This window comes from Melozone crissalis, unplaced genomic scaffold (assembly GCF_028551555.1).
Source record: "Melozone crissalis strain CALT ecotype California unplaced genomic scaffold, PUWL_Pcris_2 ptg000006l_1, whole genome shotgun sequence".
Taxonomy (NCBI): domain Eukaryota; kingdom Metazoa; phylum Chordata; class Aves; order Passeriformes; family Passerellidae; genus Melozone; species Melozone crissalis.
The window spans coordinates 8,572,108-8,582,413 of NW_026535784.1; the positions used below are offsets into that span (position 1 = coordinate 8,572,108).

Consider the following 10,306-nt stretch of genomic DNA (forward strand, 5'->3'; position numbering starts at 1 on the left):
CAACTTCCTTATTTAGTTTTGCAAAATTTGCAAGTTGCTTAAGAACAGTTTAAATTTATTATTAAAATCTGTAGCTCACTGTGCCTGCCTTTGCATCTTCATTACTGAAGGTATAGGTTGAGTGCTTGTAGAGAAGATAGCACTATGCTTTAAATAACAGGTGAATAGAGAGAGCTCAGAGTTTGGGTCTTGAAGAGTTCATGGTTACATCTGATGATGATTATGACAATGAGGATGGCTGTTACTATTATTTGGGACTGTATTTTACAATAATTATTTACTGACCAAATCTGCATTCCCTATATCTCCTTCTGAAGGAAGTCTTTATATAAGAATATTTTTAGTGATATTTATGATCACAATTGTTATGGTCTGCTCTGCAGCTAAAGGGTGCTTACTCCCCACATTAACTGATGAGGAGTTTAAGTCCAAAAAAATCTCCATTGGCATGTCTGAGGACTTTCCATATTTTACATAAGAGAAAATTAATAATTTCCCAGGCCTTAGAATTCCTTTTCAGATCTTTGAATCTTTAATATGACTTTTAAAATTCTTGAGGTTCATAGCATGTTTTCTTACAATATTTCAGTCATTGATAAATAGTTTAATTCAGCATTGCTGAACAACCTCAAAATTACTAGCATAAAATGATCTTTTACACAAAGATACACTAGTTCAATCCTGACTTATTTTGATAAAATGCTAAAATTTAAAGATTCAGTTTGATGCAGTGCTGTCTTCTGATGTGCTAATTTGAGGTAATTTGAAAAACTGCTCATTATGGCATACATGCTTTGAATTTCTCAGTGTGGCATTCCCATATGAATAAAATCAAATTTCAGCATACTCTTTGCTTTTATGGTATCCTTGATTTTTCTCATTTCCTGCAAATTATTTTTGGATATACTTTGAAAGACATTACTTTGATTAGATCTCTGTACACCTATACTCTTGCAGATTTAAGGAGTGCCTGCCATAGGGTTGGGCTTGGGGTTTTTTTATCCTTCAAAATCAGCTGGATAATTTTGCTGAAAAGAAATGCAAATATTTTTATAACAGTAAGATATCTAAGTACAAGTAAGAGCTACACGAGGTATATATGTCTCACACAGGTATTTTTATACACAAAGACACAAATAACCTCAAACGCAGCCACCATTTTTGTGAGAGCAAAACATGAGGCTGGATTAAATTTACAAAAGAGGGGTGTTGAATGGGCAATCCAAGTATTTATTTCCACAATGAAATAAAAATAACCTGAGACACGGGTGGAGAAAACCATGAATCTGTTTCCTCTTGATTGAAAAATACTTGATTAAATGAGTAAAGCATTGAGACTAAGGCCAGCTGAGCTTGTCTCACCCAAGTTAGACACAGTATTTCTTTTCTATTTGTGGACAAAAGAAAATAATGAGTTTATTTAATGTGTTTTTTCTTCTTTTTCTCGTGTAGCTCTGTGGAACAGTGGTAGCACATACTGGAAATGTTGAGGGGTAAGTAATAAATCAATTCTAGACCTATTACTACTTTACTATTTTAGGAAGGCTGCTCTGATTGCTGCAACAGGAGTATGCTGTAAGGTCTAAACCCAAGAGAAGTTATTCAGTCATATTGATGTTTGTATTAAAATATACCCCTTCATTGTGTTTAAATTAGACAGAAATTCAGTATTTATAAATTTTTTCCTGAATTGTTTTTTGTTCTTATTTCCAGGCTATATAAATGAGGCTCAAGACTCTTCTATGGGAGTACATCATTGTTCTTCCAAGGGTGTTGGCATTTCCATTCATCTGACAGATCCTGAGCCACTTGTTTTATGTCAGCTGTACTGTAAATCCCAAATGTACTATTGAATGTTATGCCATAAACTACTGTACAGAATATTTTGTGATCAGGGCACTGCCTCTCAAATACCACTGTTCAAGGCTTGGATTAAAATGTTTTTTTTGGTTTTTTACTTTTTTACACTGGGCTTTCTACCTTACATCACAGTATATAAATTAATTAGATTAACAGCCTTTGCCTAGCAATTCTCTTAAAATTGTTCAAGTTCTTATCTTAAATTGTTGATTTGTGTTAAATACAGTACGTACACGTTTACATAAAAATACATTTTGTATGCCAGAGACTTTTGTATATACATTTTTCTTAAAACTTCTAAGTGTTTAGTTAAGATTTTAATATTGTATAATACTCTTCACAAATGAATTTACCAGCATGATCAGTGTTGCTATTTGGTGCTCTTGAATGACTACATTGGACTAAATTTGGATTGTAATGGGGTCCACAGTGTCTCTTTGTGTGTCTGAGAAGCTCAGTTGCAGTTTTGTCAGTTTTGTTTTCTCCCTCTATTCTTTTCTTTTTTTTTTTCTTTTCCTAATTATTTAATATTTAGTGGGTTTTGCTGTATAGATCTGAAAGGGACTTTTTGGAGAAGTTTGTTTTTAAACTTTGGGTGGGAGGGTTGGGGGTGTGTGGGATGCATAATATAGTGAAAAAGCTAAGCTTTCTAGAGTTCAGTAGTACTCAAAAAGAGCATGAGGGATGTCCTATGTTGGCAGTTTTTGGAATGCTTTACCTTCTCTAACTTCCTTTTCTTCTTTCACACCCACTTCTGTAATGTCCTTAATAGTATCACTGTGACTCTTTTGGAGGCAGTGGTAGTATTTTTGCTAAATAATACTATACTGTGATTTACAATATTGAAATTCAAGTCTGTTTAGCAATTGGAGTTAACATTTGTACTGTTAGAGTTATTTCACCGAATTTAGGCAAATGGTTGAATTGCTGAACTAGTTAACAGTAGACTTTATCAACAAGGCCAAAACTGTTACCAGTGTAAAACCTTCTGGCAGGTGAAGTAGTCAATATATTGATCTAAAATAGTATCTCTTCATCTATCAGCATTGTTAACTTTGTTTCAAACAGGGTTCATTGTCTTGAAGTAGAGATAATCCTGTACATCATTATTATAATTTTAAAGAAATGCTGAAAAATGATACCAGTCTCTAATCTGGAATAACCTTAAATTTTTCATTTTTATGTCATAAATGGAAACATTTCTAATTGACAGTATGTAGCATATGTGTATATGTAATGTTCAGAATTGCAGATTTTTAAAAGTTTCTATTTTTAATTTGAGAAGATATTCCCAGTTCATTTAAATAAAACAGATCTTGCTTAACTACCTTATGCTTGGTTCTCCCTTGTTTTGTTGCAGAGCCATCTCTCAGAAGGGCTGCACAGAGTTAAAAATCTTATGAGAGTGAATTTCCTTACCCTGATTAAAAATCTTTGCTACATTTGACTTTTACAGCAGGAAGGACTGGAAGAACTTTGACTCTGGGTGAGGGAGCTTCCAACTTCCACCAAGAATGTGAATTATGCAAAGGTGGTAGGATTCAGGCTGTGAGCTATGCAGGATATCTGTTTCTGTATGGCACTGGCAGCAGAATTAAACATTTGCTAGTTCTTCAGCTCTCACAGTTCACTGCTGGCATCCTAACTTACCTTGTTAAAGGACAGTTGTTTTCTACTGATATGAGAGATCACAAACTGTTCAATCTGAAGCACAAGCAGACAGGACTGAAATGTCAGATTAGAATGAGCCAAACACTTGGTGGGAACATAGCAGCTGTAGCACATAAATATATTTGAGTCCAAGCTTTGATATTTCTCCTTATCCTTGTGGTTTATTTGTTCTCATGATTAGACTTGAAAAGCTTTGAGAACAAGAGATCTGAAACTGGTATAAATTAACTTTTGAATTGCTTTTGACTCTTCAGCAAATCTAAAAATTCTTGGTGCTGTTGTGCATAACAAAGTGTAAACAATACATTTTTTTGTCAAATATTAGGAGGCATTCACGTGCATGCAGTAGGGATTTGAGGTGGCTAACAAAATTCCTCTGGCTGGCTGGCAGTAGGGTTAGAAGACTCCCCAGAAAACAATGGAAGAGTGAATGGTAAATGCCATTGTTGTCCTAAGGCTTGGCTGGAGCCACACCACTGTGCCTGGAAGGAGAGAGGAGAACTAATGGAAAGAAGCTAGAGATGAGGCTTCTGCTAAAAAATGTTATTAAAATAGCTGTGGAGAGGGAATGAAAAGAAATCAAGGTTATTCTCTCTGTCAAATGGTATTTAGTCATGAGAAGCTGATGGCGCACTGACTGGAGGAGCAAGGTTAGGGTACCCAGAGTGGCTGTGCAGGTGGCTGCTGCTTCAAGCAGGCAGCTTTCAGGTTATCTGAGCTGCCACTCTTGTCCCTCTTCTATTAATGAAGCTTTTGTTGTTGCTGATGATGTTCTGCTTTGCCATCTGTGTTAAAAGGAATGGTTTTGCCTCAGTATTTTGTTTAGCACTACCTAGTGAATGACTAAATACACAAACTGCTGTTCTGTTCCTTTATGTATGGGCAGTCTCAAACCCAGGGTTTCCAGCACCCCACAGTTACTGCAGCATTCCTGAACAATCCAAGAGCCCTTTCCAGGAGCTGTCAGGTCAGGCTGACTGTAGCAGAGATGTCTTTGGAAGAAGTGCCTAGTGGGGGTCTCACTACCCAGAAAAGTACTGTGGATTGCCACAGCAGGAGAGGGATTTTTCCTCATGGCCTTCTGAATGCTAAGGGAGTTACAGTGATTTTTTTCCTTAGCTCTGTTTTTAGTTAGTGCAGCAGAAACTGCTAGGACAGGATTCTGCACTACAGTATTTCTGTCGTCCTGCCTTTGTTTTACAGCATTTTTACAGCTCACTTGTAAACAGGAAAATATCTATTTAAAAAAAAGAAAGTGATGAAGTGCAAATACCTGTCTGACATGCTCTGTAGTCTGTTCCCTGCTGCTGAGAACTGTGATAAGTTATTCTGCTGTCTTGCTATGTTGGCTAAAAGTGACTGGTGATGTGAAAATGATCATAAAACTTCCAGATGTTTGGTATTTTTTTAGACTGGTAATACCTTATTTTGCTTAAGCTTTATTTCTTTTCTATGTGTACATACGTGGCTCAAAGAATGTGCAGCTGATCCTTCCATGCATCCCCAGTGCATGTCATGTGTGGACAAAAGGAAGAGATGAAGTTGCATCCTTACTGTGACAATCCACAGAAAGCCTATCCCACAAATCAGCTTTTTTACCAGGACACTTACACTACCAGGACATTTATAATCACCCAGATGCAGAGATTGCTTTGGTACTTACATCTTTTTTTTACTTTGATATCATCTTACAAGCTCTAGCATGAAGATAGCTATAAAGCAGCTGGAGAATGGAAAATATCTGTTAAAAATCAAATATGACATGTTCATCCTGCATAGGAATGTGCTTCTCAGTTATACAACTGTTGTTCTGTGTTTTAACTGCATTTACAAGACTTGTCTTGTTACCTTCTTGGGACTTCACACTCCCAAGGTTATTTCACACTCCTTCAGGCTATAAATTATGGGCATTTGCCTACTGAAGTGTGATTTATTATTTTCATAAAAATGCCCAACCCTTACATCCCTTGTTTAGCTGGAAAGAGGCTTCTTTGTGCCCCAAGACTTTAAATTGTGAGCAGCCATTTACTCACTGCTTTTACTTCTCTGGGTCGTGTTGTTCAAGGATCTCAGTTCCCTCCTCTCACCATGAAGAGTTTTGCTCTCCTTTTCCTAGTTGTGATCTGTGGCATGGGAGGACTGGGACAGAAGCTGAAGCCAAAGAAAAGAAGCAACGGTGAAGAAATCAAATTTCGGACTAAAACCAAAGATGTTTGCACAATAACCACGAGTGGCGATGACGAGGAGATGAAACTTAGAATTGAATGCAAAAGCCAAGGCTTGTCCTACTGGTGTGAATTCAGTGGCAAGCCATCAGTCTGTCGTGCTTTCAGAAATAACCCAAAGATCTACTGGAATCAGATCGCAGCAGAGCTCAGAAAGGTCCCGCACGCTTGCGAACCCATGGAAGTGTTGAAGACCACCATGTGCCAAAAGGCTCCCCCAGAGGCTCTCATGAGGCAAATAGCTGCTGGAATGGAGCCAGAAGAGATAGCAAACCAGGAAAAATCAGTGCAGAAAGCCTCCATTCCTATGAGAGAAGCAGGGCAAAACTCTGACCCAGCCCAACATGGTCAAGGGTCTGGAATTGAAACAGAAGCAATGAAGCTGGCACGGGAGCACTGCTGGGAATCTCTGCATGGTGTCTGCTCCTACATCATTGGCATTCTTAGGGGCTAAGGATTTGCTTCAGGTAAAACTAATCTGGAAGCACAGCAGAATATACCTAAGAGTAATTCTGTTCTATAATTTTTTTTTTTTGGGGGGGGTCTCCAGGATGTGGACAGGGAGGTGCTAAGCTCACTTGCTAAAATCTAGCATTACAAGTCTTCTGGGGGCTGGACAGCTTAAATTTCCAGTGATCCATATTGGTTCAGGACTCCTGTAAAACCTCCTGTGAGGTCTTCAGTATGTACTGACGTGTTTGCCCTATCTGTTATTAATCTACGGTATTTCAGTTCTAACTGTTGGAATTGGGCTGATTTTTGCCTTCTGTCACTCCTTTCCTCTTGTGCTGCCTTCTGGATTTACACCAGGGAAGTACAACAACTAACAAATGCATCATATCCAGCCAACTGCATCAGTTAGAACAAACTGCATTCAGAGGCTGAGGGAATAAAGCTTATTCATCAAAACTGCTGGTTAATAATGAAATATTTTAATCTAAAATATTAGTTCATAAATCCCTTGCAGAAAACCCAAGTGGACTGTCTTGGTTTGCGAGTCTGTTACTGTAGAGCAATAGGGGATCCACATGCAGGCTTTTGTTTGGTAAGTCTTAGGTTTTCAGCCAGCATTTAAAAAGGCAAAGCCCTTTATTGCAGAAGTGATTGGTTTTATATCCACTCCTGTTCCAGCTCAGAGAGAAAGCCAGGAGCTGATAAGTGGACTTGGCAAACTTGTAAGAAATGGGAATATGTGCAGTGTGAGCTGGCAAGTGTTTAGGCTGCTAATGATAATTTATGTCTAATACAGCAAAGTGACTAATTTTCTTTTTTTTTTTTTTTTTTTTGTTTTGCAGAGCAGTGGTATTACCGCTGAAGGAGGGTCCTTGCTGCATTGTAATAATTTAGACATAAGAATATTGGTTAAAAATCAGTGTTTTCTATAAATCTTTTAGCTGTTTCTTTTTTAAAGAAAAAATGAAACTTTTTAAAAGCTCTGAAAAATTCACAAAACTGGAGTGACTGTGCTTAAAGTGTAAGGATGAACCAACTGCCCTTAGGTTTGTTACACACCTGGGTGTGCTGCATTTATGTAACCTAGGATCTGCTTGACCTTGCATAGGTTTTTGTGTGTATTGACTTGCTTCAGTTTGTTAGAGATGAAAGCTGTTAATGATGATACAGTTAGTGCAAAAAATAAAAACAAGATTTTTTTGAAAAGGTACTTGGTGTGCTTTCTTGAAATTTTAGCTGGTGCTGTTTGTATAAAGTCACAGTATTTGACACTTTATTTCTTAAGAGATTGTTGGTAGAATGTGTAAGAGAAATTAGAGGTCTGAGTCACTGCTTTCCCACTGTGAACAAGTTTGCATGAATATTAATACTCTCAATGTTATGAGGTTTATATTACAAGAATGAGTTTCGGCCAGCAGGAAAAAAGACCTGTTGAAATCAGAGAGTAATGTAAGAATATATTTTTCAACATAGCAGATGAAAAGTGTTCACCAGTGATGCATCTGCAGAGTTCAGTGTTACCAGGACCTGTTAGTGGTACTATTAATGTTTGGTTTCAGTAGATATTCTGAAAAGTAACTTACCTGGCAGCTTGGGCACTTGCCTAAATCTCCTCAAAACACAAAACGAGATCTAATGGCCTTTTGTCATATTACAACACAGTCATGTTCAGATTATTATTTAACAATGATTCCTTTTGTTCCCAAGTAAGTTTCACAGCAGGGATGTGACTGGAAATTCTTCATACTGCAGAATTTAACAGTGCTCTGTGTTTGCCTTGCAATGTTTCTGCAAGGTATTGTTGACTGAAGTACTTCTGCAGCTTTACTCAGATTTGTAATTTTCACTACACAATTCCAGATCATGATTATCCAATCATTAAACCTTATGCCTTGTACCAAAAACTTGAAATCAATTTCTTTCACCTAACCTCTTGATAAATATGGCAAAGAATAGCAAGTAATGAACACAGGATCAGAGCAGGAGGTTGTATGTACAAGGCAGAAATATAATTTGAATGCAGATAAAATGTGTAAGCTGTGTTTTTCTCTGCCATGAATGCAATGTGGTTAATTTTCTTTTGTGATCTCAGTTATCATTGCCAGGCTGTTTTGCTGTGAGTAAAAAATGTAGTAGTACACCTACTCACCTAATTCTGTCATAGAAATTAATATAATTGTCTGATTTGCAAACATGCAGAATGCATCAAAGTGATACTAGGAAACTGTTTGCAATGTTAAGGGGAGGTTGAGGATTTTCTTGAGGTGTGCTTTTAAATATTTTTAAACTCCTATTACATATGATGTAAAATCCACTCTGCAGAGTGAGTATTTTGCAGTAGTATCCACAGCAGGAATGACTTCAAAAATGAGACAGTGACTTGCATTGGGAGAAATCTGGGACTATTGGTCACCCACCATACTGTTAGTGGGAGAAAAGAAGAGGTTTCACCTGTTCACCAAAAGAACATTTTCCCCTTCATGCCATCTTCTCTTTGTGTACACAGTGAGCTCAGGAGGCAGCAGAGTTGTCTGTCACTTTGAAGAACTGTTGATATAGTCTAAAATTTGTGGCCATCACTAATTGTGCCCAGCAGAGGACAATGTCACACCCCAGCACACTGTTTCCCAGGGACCTTGTGTCTCATTTCAGTAGAGCAGGGCTCTGTACTCTGCTGCCTGGAATGACCACCTGAAATTTCACTGTTGAAAGCAGAAATTCAAGTCTTGCACTAAAGGCTTCCCTTTAACAAAATGCTTTTTGTAACATGCTCAGGACCATAGTTGAGCACCACCTTTTAGAAAGAGGTGAAGGTGATGCATGCCATGGACTGCATTTCATTGACAATGCTATGCAAGCCTCAGCAAATCACTTAAATATAATGATCTTGTTTCAAAATGTTTAAAAATTGGATGTTAACTGAAATACCCCACTTCAGTGTAACAGCACTGTGACTGTATTGTCTACCTTGCCATGTAATTGTGTTTAGCACCAGAAATGTACAGTCATGACATTTCAGTTTCCTTCTGAGTATGAAAGTTCTATTCATTAATGAAAGGATGAATTGAGAAGTGTTTGTGGTGAGTTTAGTGCAATCTTTGGGTGCCTCATGAAAGAATTCATGAAACTTGCTGTTTCATTCCTTTTAGGTGAACTAGTTAGTCCTGTATATGTAAGTACCTCAGGAAATCCATCCAAGTGGAGGTGGAATTGTCTTTATTTTCCTGACAGAGGAGCAGCAGGCAAAAAAGTTTGTCTGGATTCCTGCAGGCAGGGAGACCATTGATACCCTGGCCTGCTATGTCTGCTGTTAATTCAGTGCAATGTAAGGTATCCACCTGCCTCAGAGTCCTTATGTTCAGGCTTCCAGGGAAGCATTCCAAGTACTTGCTACTTTGATAATGGAAGCCTCCAAATAAAAAAGCAAAATCAAGCATTTGGAGAACCTGTGTAGGCAAGGATGTGTGTTTGACACACGAAGTTAAGATCCAAAAAAGACTGGAGTGAGTCTAATGGAGAGCTGTCCAGATGGTCAGGACTGGAGCACCCTCCTGTGAGAAAAGGCCAAGGGAATGGGTTTGTTCAGCCTGAGACTTGGGGAGGAACTTAATAGCCCACCCTCAATCCATGTGAGAAAGCTACAGAGAATACAGAGCCAGGCTCTTCACTGATGTGTGTGATAGGAGGAGAGATGCTGGTCAAAAATTCATAGAGGTGAGGTTCTGATTAAGTGAAAGGGACAACATAAGCAGGATAAATGCAGGATTCCTCAGAGCTGCTCTGGAATCTCCATCTGTGGAGCTTTTCAAGTCGAACTGGACAAAGTTTAAAGCAGCATACTCTGAGTTGATGTCAGCTGTGCAGTAGTGCACTCTGGTGTTTTCTGAGAGAATTGTTTAGGTGTGTTCTCTGGTCATTCTTGCATTGTATGCAGCATTAGGTTTTGCATTCTTGACTTTTCAGTAGATGTCATAGTTTATATGACATGGATTTAAGGCACAGATACCTCTCACAAAAGGACAAGGGAAAAACTAAAATTTCCCCAAAGTTTCCCACTGCTGTTCCTGCTTCTGTAGAAGCTTTGTGTTTGTCTCTTC

At 38.1% G+C, this 10,306-nt stretch overlaps 2 protein-coding genes across 9 annotated transcripts in view; both read left to right on the forward strand.

The window, feature by feature from the left end:
• Positions 1–3,192, forward strand: part of PROM1 (prominin 1) — a 61,191-nt gene extending 57,999 nt beyond the window's left edge. For 4 of the 8 annotated variants that reach the window (XM_054290917.1, XM_054290883.1, XM_054290894.1 and 1 more), the window contains 2 exons: positions 1,453–1,493; positions 1,714–3,192. In XM_054290917.1, coding sequence (XP_054146892.1) covers positions 1,453–1,471 — 19 coding nt within the window. In that variant the 3' untranslated portion in view covers positions 1,472–1,493; positions 1,714–3,192. Of the gene's footprint in view, positions 1–1,452; positions 1,494–1,713 lie in introns of those variants that run through there. The other 4 variants (XR_008484005.1, XR_008484007.1, XR_008484008.1 and 1 more) reach the window with 1 other exon arrangement.
• An 81-nt stretch (positions 3,193–3,273) lies between these two features.
• FGFBP2 (fibroblast growth factor binding protein 2) lies at positions 3,274–7,392 on the forward strand. Its single transcript, XM_054290941.1, has 2 exons — positions 3,274–6,223; positions 7,052–7,392. The coding sequence occupies exon 1, from the start codon at positions 5,620–5,622 to the stop codon at positions 6,208–6,210; it is 591 nt and encodes a 196-aa protein (XP_054146916.1). The 5' UTR covers positions 3,274–5,619; the 3' UTR covers positions 6,211–6,223; positions 7,052–7,392.
• Positions 7,393–10,306: the final 2,914 nt, after the last annotated feature.

What these genes read in the sequence shown, in the direction of transcription:
- FGFBP2 (XM_054290941.1), top strand. Translation starts at nt 5,620, where the DNA reads ATGAAGAGTTTTGCTCTCCTTTTCCTAGTTGTGATCTGTGGCATGGGA.